This window comes from Megalobrama amblycephala, linkage group LG8 (assembly GCF_018812025.1).
Source record: "Megalobrama amblycephala isolate DHTTF-2021 linkage group LG8, ASM1881202v1, whole genome shotgun sequence".
Taxonomy (NCBI): Eukaryota; Metazoa; Chordata; class Actinopteri; order Cypriniformes; family Xenocyprididae; genus Megalobrama; species Megalobrama amblycephala.
In genome coordinates, this window is record NC_063051.1 from 25062672 (window position 1) to 25079522 (window position 16851).

A 16851-nucleotide genomic window follows, 5' to 3' on the forward strand; every position below is an offset into this window, starting at 1 on the left:
GATAATTTATGACATGCTGATTGTTTTGTTATGTTTCATTTTTAGGGTGTGGAAGGACCACGTGGACCCCCGGGAAGCAGAGGCCCACTGGGTGAGGGCTACCCTGGACCAAAGGCAAGACTTTCCCATCATGCTATAAATGCAGTCGCATCTTCAAATAGTAATAGGTCCCAGATAAACATTATTTGATAACATATGGAAACGTCTGTATGTTTGCAAATGTGCTCTTGAAGGGTGATCAAGGTTTACCAGGTGAGATTGGTGCACCAGGAGAGAGAGGAGCAGGAGAACCGGGAGCTAAAGTAAGTCTTCTTAACTTTTCTAATAAATCTTCAATCAACATGAAAACATTTGTTTTCTTTATGCACATTAAAGTATGTAATTGCCTTTTACAGCATGTGTGTGTGTGTATATATATATATATATATATATATATATATATATATATATATATATATATATATATATATATATATTTTATTATTTATGCTCCACTCCTAATGATACTGATTTTAAATTATTGTCTATATACATGTGTAGGGGGAACCTGGAGCTCCAGGGTTATCAGGATTACCAGGTTTACCTGGGGAAGATGGAGCTCCAGGACAGAAGGTACCAGTCTCACCTTAATCACTAAGACATTTTACTTGCTCAGCATCAACACTTCAGAAAAAGTCACACTCATTTTTGTATCTCTGTGTGTATTTCAGGGAGAACCAGGAGCCTCTGGGTTGAGGGGCCCTGAAGGAGCAGCAGGAGTCGGGATCCAGGGTGAAAAAGTATCTCTTTCACTTTTCTTACATGTTTACCTTTCTAAAATCATCATAACCCTATAAAGCCTTCTGTGTCATACTTTTTTCTTTTTTCTGTCATACAAATTTCTAAGGCCTCTAAATTATCAACTTGATCAATACTTTGCTGTAAATTACACACAATCTACGTGCCTTCCGTCGTCTGATTGATTGTTCATATTTTTTAGCAAGTAAAAGGCCTTTTAGTGTATTGTAAAATTGTCCACCTTCAGGTCGTGATTTACTTGTCTTTTTGCTGTGAAATCTTTTATATTTTTATATTGTTAGTAATATTTCAAAATGACTGGACTTCAGTATTATACATCTATACATCATTTTTAGAAACATCATGGTAAAATGTGATTATCAAATATGATCTATCAGGCTTTTGAGGAACATTTTTTGTTCATCTCTCAGTCATCATTGAATTGCATTGCATTATATTTTTGCCCCCCACAATTAAAACAATAGAGCATTAGTAGGGATGCTCAGAAATGAAAATTCTGGGCCGAAACCTACAATTTTGGATGCACTTGGCCGAAAACCGAAAATTAAAAATAATAATAATAATAAAAATTATATATACATTTCTTATTTTAAATGAATTTTGTATAATTATATTAATATTTGCTAATTTGCAGAATTGTCTCAGAGAGATGAGGATCTATTTGCAAAGTGTATTCCACACGTGCACAGTCACAATAATCCACGAACAGACAAGACATGAATCCAGGCAAGGCAGTGAATAATCCAAGGCAGACAAGGCATAAATCCAGACAAGGCAATGACATGAACTCCAAGACAGACTAGGCATGAATACCATGAAGAGACAATGCTACTAACTTACACTGAAAACATTCAAACAATAACCAACAAACGCTTTCTCAAACATGGGCCTATTTATACACAGAAAAGTTAACAAGGTAACAAGAGGAGGGGCGTATTGTCAGGGAAACAAACAAGAGTAACCATAGTAGCAGACAAGGTAGCGAGAGCACACATAAGGTGAAACAAGGCATGACAAGGCAAAAACACCCTTCAACATAAGTCCTGAACTCAGACACACAGGGTTTGGATTCCAGATGCTCCAAATGTAACATCAGTCCAGGAGGGTGGTGTTGAGGGGCGGTGTGGGGTAACAAGACTTGAAACATGGGTCAATGTTGGGCCTTGGTCTTGGGGTCGAAGTGAGTCCAGACCATGAAACCATGGTGGGCCAGGGCAGTGAAACAGGGAAAAAACCTGACCATGAGACAAATGGCTGTCCTGGGCCATGAAACAGGGGAAAAACTTAGTCGTGAAACAGTGGTGGACCTGGGCCATAAAACGGAAAAAAATTGACGAAACAGTGGTGGGCCGGGTCCATGGAGCAATGATGGTTCTAGGCAGTGAAGCAATGCTGGGCCTGGTCCATGGAGCAGTGAGGAGCTTGGCCAGTGGTGCTGTGGTTGGCCTGGTCCGTTGAGAAGTAATGAGCCTGATCCAAGGAGCAGTGGCTGAAGTAGCTCAGGCTGGGTTGATAGGGCAGACAACCTCCAGGGCGGAGCAGATGACCACCATAGCAGATCAGACACAACTGTAGCTCTCAATGGTTGAGCAGAAGACCACCATAGCCAATCAGACAAAACCGTAGTCTTCCATGGCGGAACAGAAGACCACCATAGCAGATCAGATGAGACCGAAGACCCCCAGGGCATATCTGGTGGAACAGGCAAGGCTAGATCAGGCAAAACTCCATGAACATGACAGGATTAGCAAAGTGTCTCTGGTTTGAAGTGCATGTATGACCTCTTTGGTCGCATCATAGAAGACATGAAGTTCAGGTATGACCTCTGAGGTCGCGTCGAAGCAGACTTGATATGACCTCTGCAGTTGTGTCGAGACAGACTTGAAGTTCTGGTACGGCCTCTGCAGTCATGTTTAAGTAAACTTGAAGCTCAGATACGACCTCTGCGGTCACATTGAGGCAAATTTGAAGTTCTGGTATGACTTCTGCGGTTGTGTAAAGGCAGACATGAAGTTCAGGGATGACCTCTGTGGTCGCACCATGGCAGATATCAGGGATGACCACCATGATTGCATCAAGGAAGGCGTGAAACTCAAGGGTTAAAACAGATTCTGGAGCAGACTCTTGGGCTGAAGCAGACCTTGAAGCAGACTTTTGGGCTGAAACAGGCCTTGAAGTAGACTCATGGGATGAAGCAGATTTTGAAACAGACTTGTGGACTGAATCAGGCTTTGATCAAGCAAACAATAAGCAAACATTCAAGTTGTGTATTTCTTCCTGCCGTCCTTTTTTCATGGGTGGGGATACACTCAATTTGTGTGTTAAGTATTTGGGTTAAGTGTTTGCTTTGCACGCTCCAATCCGCCTGTCACTCTTCGAGTTCTGGCCCCGTTGCTGCTGATGCAGCACAGAAGCTGAGATCATGAGGTTCGGAGATGGATTTCTCGGAGGGGTTAGAGATGGACACAGCCCTTTCTCTGCCATCACCTGCGGGGATCCAGTGCTTTCTCTCTGGGATCGGAAGCCCACGCTGTGGCTTCTTCCACCCAGGGAGAGAGCCCGGTGCTTCAGCTATCCAGGTCTGAGGAGGTGGATGTGTTGAGCATCAAGGCTGGGGATATAGAGGATTCGCCACTTTGTTGGCGGAATAAGCCATATTCTTCATGTATTTTCAGCCCCCAGGTTCATGTGTATTCAGGGGTTGAAAGAATATGGCTATGGGGCGATGCCTAAGGTGGAAAAGATGCTCGCAAAATATATGTCCCCTAGCAAAGCATCATCCCTGAAAGCCCTGATGCTGCTCACTAAGTCTCAAAGAACATCTTCAACAATAGTGGGTAAAGCATACATGGTAGCGGGTCAGGCTGCCTCATGTCTGCACACTATAGGTGCTTTTCCACTGTATGGTACAGCTTAGTACGGCTCATTTTTTGGTGCTTTTCCACTGCATGGTATGGCTCGGTACGTCTCACTTAAATAGTACCACCTTGGTTGAAGTTCCAAGCGAGCCATTCCGATAGTAAAATGTGACATGTAAACACTGCATATCACTGATTAATCAGAGAGAATCGTCATTACTAGCATCATTGCATTTGTGACACAAGACACCAAACCCGCTAGCAGCAACAATCACCACAGTATCATTTGTTTGCACAAATTTTGTTTTGCTGCTGTCAGCCTCCTTTGAAACAAACTTCTTCATCTTGCAGTGAACAACATCTACATCCTGACGATCAAGAACACCATTCCATTAATATGGTCCATTGCTTCTGTGTTGTGCGTTTGTGTCACGTTTACGATTATTTCACGGCAGTAGCATACGACACGGCGCAACTATAACGATCAGTCTATAATCCCACCCACTTTGAAGTGGTACTAAACTGCAGTGGAAAAGCAAACCGAGCCAAAGTAAAGAGAGCCGATCCATGCCATGCTGTGCAGAGTCGTACCACGCAGTGGAAAAGTGACGTCTATTCTGCAGGCATAACAGGCTAACCTACTGAGGGACCTGGTTGATGGCGAGGGGGTAGGGCCCAAAGCTGTTCGAGAACTGTGTTTGGCTACAGATTTGTCTCTCAGGGGCACTAAGGAGACCACTAGAGCTATTGGGAAGTCTATGGCAGCCCCGGTTGACCACTGAGAGTGGTCAATCGATTTTAAAAAACCCTCGATTTCAATTTGTCCGTGTCAAGTAACCGGTAAAAGAGCGCCTCCGTTCACAGTAAATGCAGCTTCACGTGAACTGTTATCATTTCAATCATGACAACTCTCAGAGTGAATAGATTTCAACCAGCATTTTATTAGCATGGAGCATGGAATGTACATAGACTTGATTTTGGAATGAGATCTGCTACGCTGCTGCTGCTGAGCAAATACATAATTGTTCAGCTTATTCAAAATGACAACAAAGGAATGGCTGCTGCAGGATGATAGAACCCCCCCGTATCAGATCTCTACAGGTGGTGCTGGGGAGGAAGTGGGATGATAGGAGTTCTCATATCGTGCAGCATGCTGATCGCAGCTAGGATACGATATGAATAAAGTCTATAAGTTATATAAATAAAGTTATGTGAATGAGGAAGTACCTCCGATTGGTTGGTGTCAGAGTACTGAAAGTACCAATCAGCGATTATTAGAGTTTCATGACTGAATTTTATATTTACATGAGTGGTGCATATGCTGAGTTTAGATTGCTTTTAACGTTCATCTGGAAACACAATGTGCAAAATTTAATCAGATTTGTAAGGTAAGTCATCTATAAACCTTAGCAAATGCAGGATAATACATTATACAGTATGTTTCTACTTGTGCAATGTGCTAACTACTCGTCGCGATTTCAAAATAAAAGTTTAATTCCTTGTTTAAGTCCACATTCTTGTTCAAGAAATTACAGTAGTTGTAGCATTTGTCATAAAGAAATGGCCAAATATTAAAGATTAATCGGACATTTGAAATAAATGTAACCAATATTAAACAAGGATTAGATCGCGTTGTAAAGTGTAAAAACAATCGTCAGGCCACTGGCGTCTTCTTCAGGCATTTGTTATAATACATAAAGAACATTAGTTGTCCATTCAATACATTATGTATTTTGACAGTTTTGTTAAATAAAACCATGTGATTAATTGTTTTTAATACTTTACTTGAATCTATTATTATTGTGTTTTTGCTATTTATTTTAAGCCATATGTGTAAGTGAATGTGTTTTGTTGTGTAAGCACCTTTTATAATGATTGCATTAGTAGTTGAGCTATATGCGCAATGAGTGCCGCCATGTTTGTTTTACGCTGTGGTCAGGAGAATAGATCTGTCAGATTTACAACACGTGAATTCATCCACTTCTTTCGAAATACACGTATGGATGTAAGTGTCTGGTGAATTGGGAGAAGAACAGGGTAAACTTTATAGTTGCTTGCCTTACAGTAGGCTATGTAATATGTATCTGATATGAATATAATTCGATTACTCGAGTAATTGCTAGAATAATCGGATGATTACTCAATTACCTAAATAATCGTTAGCTACAGCCCTGATATCATATTATATGGGCCATAAAATTTTGACGTATCACATATGACACTCAACAAAAAACACTCATGCAAACTTTTTTTTAGATTTTGTCTTAAGGTTCAACAAACTGTATTAAAAGAAAATAATATGGACTATTATTTAATATGTTAGGCTTTACAGGGTTAAAAGGGTTACCCTAATAAAAGAACGTTGTTTTGTGTTCCTGTTTCAATGGTGTCTTTAACTGTGAACACCAACTTGATACTTATTGATGTAGTGTTTTGTTAATGTGATGTTGTGCAGGGTGATCAGGGTCAGAGGGGAATCCGTGGGTTAGCAGGGCCACCAGGAATAGCTGGACCCTCAGGGTCAAAGGTGAGTGAGATCAGTGAATCTGGAATATTTTGTCTTTTGGTACATTATATATCATATAAAATGAGTTTGAGGAGAAAAATAACTAAACTACATTTTCTTTTGTTCTTTATTAATGTCTTTGTAGGGAGAGCCTGGCACCCCTGGGCGACTGGGATTACCTGGACTACCGGGACGTGCAATGCCAGGACCAAAAGTAAGAGCTTTTCTATTGCAATCTTGAAATAAACCAAGTTTTTGGTATTTGCACTATAAAACAAAGAAAACTTAGATTTCGCAGGTTACTTTCAGACTTTTGGACCCCACAATATATATATCTATATGCAGAAAACCTTTCAAATACACAGTAAGTCCCACTGAAGTGCCTTGAAACATGCAGCTTTATTTAATGTGTTGACATAATTTCCACTGAAACAGGAAGACAGGGCAGGACATATTGAGCAGCTCCTCCCCTTTTTTAAAATCGCCAAAAGTGTTTAGTTTATATAAAAGCTCGGCTAGAGCAGCGGAGATCTGTAAAGTCACATTTGACAGCTTATGACAGCCATAGTCTAATAGATTCCCCCTTTAGATTTAATATGAAACTGTTACTAAAGCAAAACAGTGATCATAATCATCATGGGGATTTGTATTTTGTAAGTGTGTAATTTATGTTGGTGCATGGCACCGATTTTATCTCTCTTTTATTCATCACTGCTGTTTCTAATGCAGAGTCTATCTAACAATTTCTTCTCCTAATGTTCTCCATATCACTTTAAAATATAGCATTCTGAATAGAATTCAACTGGGTCTGATACGCTTTGTGGTCTGTTGCTGGATGCTGTTTTCAGCACTGCAAATCCACTTTGCATAAACTTCAAAAGGATGAGGACTCGCGCTGGAATTAAAACTGTAAAATCGATGCCATTGTTACTGTTTGTATCAATGTGTATCAAGCCCTATAGAAGCCTCCGGAACTGAAATTCAGATATGGTAATAGGCCATCTGACAGTGAGCCATCTGCAAAAAGCTTTGTAATGTCTCATTGTAGGGTGACGCAGGCCCACCAGGTCCATCTGGTCCAGTAGGAGAGACAGGATATGGACTTCCTGGACCAAAGGTAAAATAGTTCTTATTTATTGTTAAAATTGTAAAATAAATATTTCACTCTTTTCTTAATATGTTGTCAGTCTTGATCATAGGATAGCTCATGCTTTGTTTCTCAGGGTGATCGTGGTAGCCCTGGTCCTCCTGGTCTAAGTGGCTCTAAAGGGGATGGCTATCCTGGTCCCTCAGTATGTAAAACATGCACAAGATCCTATTAAAATCCCTTTCATGTTCATGGCACCATGAAGAAGTCTTCATTATTCAGCATGAGGCCATATTTTGTTGTTGTGTGTGTCATTAGTTTGATGGCTTCTTTTTCAGGGGCCTCCTGGTCTTCCTGGCCTTCCAGGAGAACCTGGTCAAGAGGGCATCGGAATACCAGGGCCAAAGGTAGGATTGTTCTTATTTGTTACCCTAAAGCAGATCATATATATGAATATTATGAACATATATTGTGTAAACACAGATATTTCATTGTGACTGTGTCTCAGGGTGATGTTGGCTTCAGGGGTTTACCAGGTCCACCTGGACCTCCAGGGGAAGGACTGCAAGGACCACCTGTACGTCATCAAACACAGTCAGATAATGATGATATCTTGATTTAGCCCCTTGTCAATCTCTTTCAGCCCTTCTTAGCCTTGATTTAACACATTCTTGCATTAGATCTTCTCCAATTGTGCCATAAGATTTCAAAATGAGATGGGTAAGATGCAGACAATATAATAAAACAAGTAAAATTAATTTAAAATGTGAAAATCTAAAACAGAGATTCTATAGATACTATCGTTAAAAAGTTTGGGTCTGTAAGATTTTTTTTAAATAAATAAATGCCTTTATTGAGCAAGAACACATTAAATCCCATCAAAAGTGACAGTAAAGACATTAAAAGACTGAAAATCCTGAAAAAAAAAATTATATGAAGCAGCACAACTGTTTTCAGCATCACTAATAATAAGAAATGTTTCTTGAGCAGTAGATCAGCATATTAGAATGATTTCTGAAGAATCATGTGACACTGAAGACTGGAGTAATGATGCTGAAAATTTAGCTTTGAATCACAGGAATAAATTACATTTTATAGTATATTTACATAGAAAACAGTTATTTAAATAGTAATACAATTTCAAAATATTACTGTCACAGCTCACCACCTCTTCACTACATTTCCCATTATCCTTCCTTCTGCTCACCTGCACGCTTTCAGTAATCACCCGCACCCATCAGTAAAGTGAGTTGTTCCGTTACAGAAGGCCAGACCAACACAGATTGCAGTATGAACCATGGAGGTTTGGATGAACCGCTGTATTCGATGATGCACTGGGATGCTAACAACTGCTCATTGGAGCAATATATCCTATATGCACTCTTGCTCAGTCAATCCGCCTCCAAAATGCCACATCCTCTCTTATCATCTGCAGAGTTCAGTCCAGTCCCAGAGTTCGGTCACAAGTCTGCTCCAGGTGCAGAATTCAGTAGTGAGTCCACCCCAGTCTCAGAGTTCTGTATTGAGCCCGTTCCGGGCCCCAGAGTCTGCATTGGAGCCCACTCTAACCCCTGAATCTGCATCAGAGTCTGCTCGTTCCTGTGAGATGACTCAAAATTCACTTCCAGTCCTTGAGTCCATATGGGAATTCCCTCCAGAACAAGAATCTGCTTCAGACCAGAGTCCAGTGTTGGCTCCAGCCCCTGACCAGAGTCCAGTGATGGCTCCAGCCCCTGACCAGAGTCCATTGACTGTACAGCACTGTACACAGTCCGGTCCAGTACGTTCTCCTGAGTCCGGTCCAGTACGTTCTCCAGAGTCCGGTCCAGTACGTTCTCCAGAGTCCGCTCCAGTACGTTCTCCAAAGTCCGCTCCAGTACGTTCTCCAGAGTCCGCTCCAGTACGTTCTCCAAAGTCCGCTCCAGTACGTTCTCCAAAGTCCGCTCCAGTATGTTCTCCAGAGTCCGCTCCAGTACGTTCTCCAGTGTCCGCTCTTGTTCACATCACCATAGCTCCTCCCAAGAATTTTATCTATATGACCCCAGCCATAGTGACCGAGCTAAATTCCCATGGCAAGGCCACGGAGGCCGATCCTCCCTGGCTCCCTGAGCAGCCAGCACCTCCCTGGTCCCCTGAGCAGCAGGCACCTCCCTGGTAACCATTACCACCCTGGAGGATTCTTATCCTACCAGCACCACCCTGGCCAATACTCCAGGACGCCTGCCCTCCCTCCCCGGTTGGGCTCCTTTTGGCGCAAGGCTGCGCCTTCCGGGAGGGGGGAGTTCTGTCACTGTCACCAGCTCAGTCACCTCTGCACTACATTTCCCATCATTCCTCCTTCTGCTCACCTGTACGCTTTCAGTAATCACCCACACCTGTCAGTAATCACCCTCATTAGCTACTCTGCATAAAAGCACAAACCTCAAGCTCAGTCATTGTCTGGTCTTGTTTAGAGAAGGACTGTTTACCTGTTCTCCACGTTCTAGCGTCAAATCTCGTGCGATTATTCCAAGTTCTTGTTCTCCACGTGTCTCCATTCTCCTCCTCGTGTGTATTCAGTGTTTGTATGCTACTTACCTGGATACCTACCTGGATCTCAGCAAGGTGTGTGCTCATCCCTGGTTCACAAAGGCCATGATCTCCACTCCTCCTCCAAAACAGTAAACCCAGTTACAATTCTATCATCTTTCTGAACTGTTATATCAAAGACTCACTTATATCAATGTTTGCTACTGCTGCAATAAACACTGACTCTTCTTTAACATCATCCTCCATCCATCATCAGTCGTTCTGTTACAAAATAGATTTAAAAACATTTTAAAAAATCTTATCAACCTTAAATGTTTGAGTGGTTTATATTTTATAGTACAAAATATTAAAGTACCATCTGCAAACAAATGTTGCTGGTGCTTTTCTCATAATTATTTTTTTTTTAAATTTGAAATGTTTGCTTTTTTGCAATATCTTTTTTAAAATAATTGCCACTTTGTTTTGTTATCTAATGCAATAATATTCAGACATTTACATGTGTGTTTTAAGTATCCAAATACCTTTTTGGAGCCACTGTATATGCCAAAACACACTAATAAAAACTTTCCTTGGAATACATCCAATTCCTCAAAAGGTTTTATCGATTACCACACCATCTTAACACCACATTTATCATAGTACTGTATCCATGATCGTATATTCACCACCAGATACACACATGCACCTGCTTCAAATTTTTTACATATGTCCAACAAATCTGGACAATGTAATCCAGTAACCTAAACGTCATTCCAGATGTCCGAGTGTTACTTTTATCTCAGCATGAATGAATCTTAATGTGTTTTTCTCTTTTGATTTGTGCCCAATACTCTGTCTCAGGGCAACATGGGAAGACCAGGACCTCCTGGGCCTACTGGTCCACCGGGACAAGGCATACAGGGTCCGAAGGTGAGACACTGGCATACACGCATCATAAAGATTTGAACACATATCTATATCTAAACCTAAGTGCACATCTTTCATACGCTATTACAGGGTGATCAGGGGTCGCAGGGTGTAAGCGGGCCAAGGGGATCTCCTGGAGAAGGAATGCCGGGGTCAAAGGTCTCAGGTTTTGTTATATAATCTGTTATATGATTGAATATTTGTATATTGTAATACGAGGTCCATTTTTGTTTCTCAGGGGGATCGTGGAGCTCAGGGTGAGAGAGGGATGAAGGGAGTTAAAGGTGACATGGGAGATCCTGGCATTCCTGGACAAACAGTTAGTGAACTAACCTCAACGTTATCAGAGCATTTAAAATCGGTCATAATACTGTATGTATGAGATTCTGTTTAATTTAGGATGCTGCCTAAATTGTAGACAGCAAAGTAATTGAGCCATATAGTCATTATTTATCGGCTGAGTAAAACAGAAGCAAAATTATATTTATAAAAAAAAAATCTCAGTGGTGTCATTTCATTTTCTTGTATATTTTGAGATGTATTATAACTCAATTTTTCAGGGTAGACCAGGAATCAAAGGAGATTCTGGGCTAACGGTATGTCTTTCACATCATACTACAACATTTAAACCATAATATACATATTTTACTCATTCAAATATGATGTTTGCTTTTAGAGGGACGAGATAATCAGAATGATCAGGGAGATTTGTGGTATGTGGCATCCCGCATTACTCTTAAACCTAATTTGGTTTATATAGGGTCGGTAAGATTTTTTTTTTTTAATGATTTTTAAAGAAGTCTCTTCTACTCACCAAAGTTGCATTTATTTGATGAAAAATACCATAAAAGCAGTAATATTGTTAAATATTATAACAATTTAAAATAACTATTTTCTATTTGAATCAGTGTTGCTAGTATTTTTATATTAGTATTTTGAATTTGCTTTTTGTATTTTTAATTTTAGTTTCATTTTTAGTAATTTCACTGTGCTTTTGTCATTGTATTAGTTTTTTTAATATTGCTATTTAGGTTTAATTTATTTTTATTTCAGTTTTAGTTTAGTTTATTTATTTCCAGTTAATAATTTTACTGATTCAACTTAAACATATGTTTATTGCCAACCTTTCTAATTTTTATTTAGTTTACATTTTTTTAACTAATATATATTTATTTTTATTTCAGCTTTATTTCAATTAACAGTTTAAATAGTTTTAGTTAACGATAATAACCTTGATTTTAATATATTTTAAAATGTAATTTATTCCTGTGATCAAAGCTGAATTTTCAGCATCATTGCTCCACTCTTCAGTGTCACATGATCCTTCAGAAATCATTCTAATATGCTGATTTGCTGCTCAAGAAATATTATTATTATCATTGTTGGAAATATTGTTGTGCTGCTTTATATTTTTGTGCTGTGATACATTTTTTTTTTTTTCAGGATTTTCTCATGAATAGAAAGTTCAAAAGAACAGCATTTATTTGAATATTTTGTCACATTATGAATGTCTTTACTGACGATTTTGATCAATTTAATGCTTCCTTGCTGAATAAAAGTATAAATTTCTTTCAAAAAATCTTACTGACCCCAAACTTTTGAACGGTAGTGTATATAGCATAATTTTAGCCCAGTCCCATTGGTTATAAATTCATGAAATGTACTGTACTGTCTTTCAGGCTGTGGAGTCAAATGTAAAGAGCGTCCTATGGAGCTAGTATTTGTGATTGACAGCTCTGAGAGTGTTGGGCCTGAAAACTTTGAGATCATAAAGGATTTTGTGGCTGCACTAGTCGACAGACTCACTGTGGGGCGTAATGCCACTCGAGTTGGCCTCGTTTTGTACAGCCTTGAGGTCCAGCTTGAGTTCAACCTTGCCCGCTACATCACCAAACAAGATGTCAAACAAGCCATACGCAGGGTTCACTACATCGGCGAGGGCACGTACACCGGCTCTGCCATCCGCAAAGCAACTCAGGAAGCGTTTTACAGTGCGAGGACAGGGGTGAGGAAGGTTGCCATTGTCATCACGGATGGACAAACGGATAAACGGGAGCCTGTGAAGCTGGAGATCGCTGTTAGGGAGGCGCATGCAGCCAACATTGAGATGTACGCTCTGGGGATTGTTAACATTAGTGATCCAACACAGAAAGAGTTTCTCCAGGAGCTCAATCTTATTGCGTCGGACCCTGACACTGAGCACATGTACTACATAGACGACTTCAACACCTTGCCAGGTAATAGATACACCAAGCTTGAGGCTGAATGCCAATTCACATACTTCTACTGTATGAAAGTACTTCTCTGGCTATGGTAAGATACATGTTTGAATACTGTACGTATGGATGCAATCTGCCGTCAATATGTGCAAGATGCTTTTTCCCACAGAATGGTGTATTTATTGCATCTGCCAGCAGGGGAATTTTTTTTTTTTTTAAATCTTTTTATTTTTACTCATGATTTGACCAGACTGCTAAAAGGTTATGACATTTTACACAAACTTAAATATACTTTAATATTAAGATAATAACTGCACTTCACTTCCTAAATTAAACATTCATAATAGAGAGATGATGTGGTGCAGAATAGTGCTTGAATCATTCATAGTTTTGTTTCATTACTAGTACATTTTAAATCATTATTAATTAACTTTTAGATTTCAACATATACATTTAAAAACTGCTGCATATGTTCCATTGTTATAAAAATGTTAACATAAAACTGGCAAACTGGCATTAAATTGCCAGTAAATTACCAGTAAAATTGATAAATTTGGAACCAAAAATTATTCAGACACTTTGAACTGACCATGTTTTGCTTAAGTGTTATCTAACATAATTAAGATTATTTTTTTCTGACACAGTTTAACACAGTTGAGATCATATTGTCATATTTTATTACCACTTTTTTAACTATAGTAAATAAACTGAATTAATGAATGAAATGTTCAAGTTGTCTGAATAAATTTTGGTTTGACTATTCTTGAGATAAGGGACAAAACATGTCCTACACACCAAAGCCCTCTTTATGTTGAAAATAAATAAATTCATCAAAATAAAAATACTTAAAAAGTTACATCTAAAGGAAATCTGGATACTCGAGACATTCATTGCATTTATTTTTAAATAATTTTGTTAGTATTATTTTAAATACATGCTCTATACTTGGAAAATACATGTAATTTAAACAGTCCTCAGCATGAGGTCACACTGTAAAATTGCCAAATAAAGTGTTTAAAAATGCAACAAATTCAAAAATATACATTTAAATTGAAAGGCAGAGATCTGTAATATATCAAACAAATATAAAAAGTAAGTCTTGAATTATATTTTCCATAAAAAAAAATTGCCTATCAAAGTTGTGTCCTCACTTTGCGTCAGCTCCGTCAGAATTTTTTATAATTCTGAGTAAATCAGGCAATGTCATGGTCATCTTCAACTCTGAGGACCCCTTTCCTATTTCCTGCTCTTTGTGGATCTTACAGTTGGACATACAGTCCTGGAAGTTTTATATTTTTTTTTAATACAATTAAATATAATTATAACAGCTTTAACATGTTAAATATTCAGTTTTGTCAACTCCATCAGACGTCATCTCCGTCAGGTTTTATGTATGACGAAGTTGACTTGTAAGCTGATGGAGTTGACAAATGTTCACAAAAACTCTTTATATGGTGATATTTTTTTGCATATAGGGGACCACTCTAATGTTGTTTCATGATTTTATTTACATTTGGCCTGATTTACATGCCTTATACATAGCATCTTTACATCTACTGTCACCATGAAATCAAAATGAATGATTCTTATTTATTTATGGAATATTGCAGTTATTGTAAATAATTTGTACACATCATTTTTTTTTTTTTTTTTTTTTTTTTTTTTTTTTTGTATACAACCTGTCACTCACATGATATCACAGCAATAGCAAACCCTGATGTAATGGACTTCATAAAGAGCGAAAATGTTCATTGCATTTCTCACTGCTTTAGTCACGCAGGTCAGGCACAATTAAAATGTACATAATTGATGCGGTTTAAAGAGAGACTACAGATCTTTTGGATTTACATTAGGAAAAGATTCCTGTTGCTGAGCGGTACACAATAATGCTTACCATTACTCTCCTTACAACCTAACATTCACTTCCTGTATTCTGTGAGCTACTGGAGACCCAGTAACCTACTTTTTACAAGAAAATATTATTTCAGTCTTTATACTTTAAAAGTTCATGTTTAATTCAATGTGTTACTTGCCATTTTTGTAATTATTGTATTTGTGAGTGTACTAGCAATTTCAGACTGAAAATTGTAAGTAAATATATAATATTTTTGTCTAAGATCACTTTTTTTCTCTCTTTTTAATTCTGTCATACAGCTCTGGAGTCCAAACTAGTCAATCAGCTCTGTGAGGATGAAAACGGAGCACTAATCTTCAGTCGCATCAATGGTTTTGAAAACGGATATGGAATTAATGGCAACCGCATCAATGGTAACAGCAGATATAATTATGGCACCAACATAAATGAAGGCAACAGAGAGAACAAGGGAACACGCTCTGGGATGAACACTGACACTCAAGGGCGCAGGAGGGGAGAAACTTTTGCGCCAACAGTTGGTCCAGACATTAATGAGGTTAGTGCACTAAAGATAATGAATGGATTTTTTTTTTAAATTGTGTTCTAATTTAATTTTGTGTGTATGTTTGTAATGTTCCCTCAGGAGATTGAGCATGTAACTGAGACACCAGACACAAACACTTCAGAGCAAAGCAGTGGTAGAGGAGATACTCCAACAGTCACTGGGACATCCACACATAGCAGACCTTCATCATCATCATCATCAACATCAACAACTGTGAACTCGTCATCATCCTCAGTGCTGTATATACCAGCCCCACGACCACCTTTACCTAAAGGTAAACACATGACGCACTCACTAATCCACTACAAAACACACAAAGTTTAGGGTCAGTAAAAAATAAAATTATATATATATATATAACATACATACATACAGTCCAAAAGTTTGGAACCACTAAGATTTTTTTTTTTAATGTTTTTAAAAGAAGTTTCGTCTGCTCACCAAGGCTACATTTATTTAATTAAAAATACAGTAAAAAACAGTAATATTGTGAAATATTATTACAATTTAAAATAACTGTGACTGTGTACTATTTAAATATATTTGACAAAGTAATTTATTCCTGTGATGCAAAGCTGAATTTTCAGCATCGTAACTCCAGTCTTCAGTGTCACATGAGCCTTCAGAAATCATTCTAATATGCTGATTTGCTGCTCAATAAACATTTATGATTATTTTCAATGTTGAAAACAGTTGTGTACTTTTTTTTTTCAGGATTCCTTGATGAATAGAAAGTTCAAAAGAACAGCATTTATCTGAAATACAAAGCTTCTGTAGCATTATACACTACCGTTCAAAAGTTTGGGGTCAGTAAGAATTTTTATTTTTATTTTTTTTTAAAGAAATTAAAGAAATGAATACTTTTATTCAGCAAGGATGCATTAAATCAATGGCAGTAAAGACATTTATAATGTTACAAAAGATTAGATTTCAGATAAACACTGTTCTTTTGAACTTTCTATTCATCAAATAATCCTGAAAAAAAATATTGTACACAAATATTTTGTACAATTGTACACATGATTTCTGAAGGATCATGTGACACTGAAGACTGGAGTAATGATGCTGAAAATTCAGCTTTGCCATCACAGGAATAAATTACTTTGTGAAATATATTCAAATAGAAAACAGTTATTTTAAATTGTAATAATATTTCACAATATTACTGTTTTTACTGTATTTTTAATTAAATAAATGTAGCCTTGGTGAGCAGACGAAACTTCTTTTAAAAACATTAAAAATCTTAGTGGTTCCAAACTTTTGGACTGTGTGTATGTGTGTGTGTATATATATATATATATATATATATATATATATCTTTTTTATTAATAATATATTTATTCATTTATTTATTTAAATTCATAGTTTTATTCAGCAAAGATGCATTAAATTGGTCAAAAGAAATATTAAAGACATTTATAATGTTACAAAAGATTTCTATTTAAAATAAATAGTACTTTTTAACTTTCTATTAAAGAATCCTGAAAAAATGTATCATGGTTTACACACACACAAAATTATTACAGTT

General features: G+C 37.8%; 1 protein-coding gene across 2 annotated transcripts in view; it reads left to right on the forward strand.

Moving 5' to 3' along the window:
• col28a2b (collagen, type XXVIII, alpha 2b) overlaps nt 1-16851 on the forward strand; it is a 36404-nt gene that overhangs the window by 16435 nt on the left and 3118 nt on the right. For both annotated transcript variants that reach the window (XM_048200206.1, XM_048200207.1), the window contains exons 18-35: nt 46-114; nt 234-302; nt 541-612; nt 711-779; nt 6112-6183; nt 6308-6376; nt 7211-7279; nt 7386-7454; nt 7588-7656; nt 7758-7826; nt 10619-10687; nt 10775-10843; nt 10923-11003; nt 11245-11280; nt 11361-11397; nt 12364-12921; nt 15058-15314; nt 15402-15597. In XM_048200206.1, coding sequence (XP_048056163.1) covers nt 46-114; nt 234-302; nt 541-612; nt 711-779; nt 6112-6183; nt 6308-6376; nt 7211-7279; nt 7386-7454; nt 7588-7656; nt 7758-7826; nt 10619-10687; nt 10775-10843; nt 10923-11003; nt 11245-11280; nt 11361-11397; nt 12364-12921; nt 15058-15314; nt 15402-15597 — 1999 coding nt within the window. The remainder of the gene's footprint in view (nt 1-45; nt 115-233; nt 303-540; nt 613-710; nt 780-6111; nt 6184-6307; nt 6377-7210; nt 7280-7385; nt 7455-7587; nt 7657-7757; nt 7827-10618; nt 10688-10774; nt 10844-10922; nt 11004-11244; nt 11281-11360; nt 11398-12363; nt 12922-15057; nt 15315-15401; nt 15598-16851) is intronic.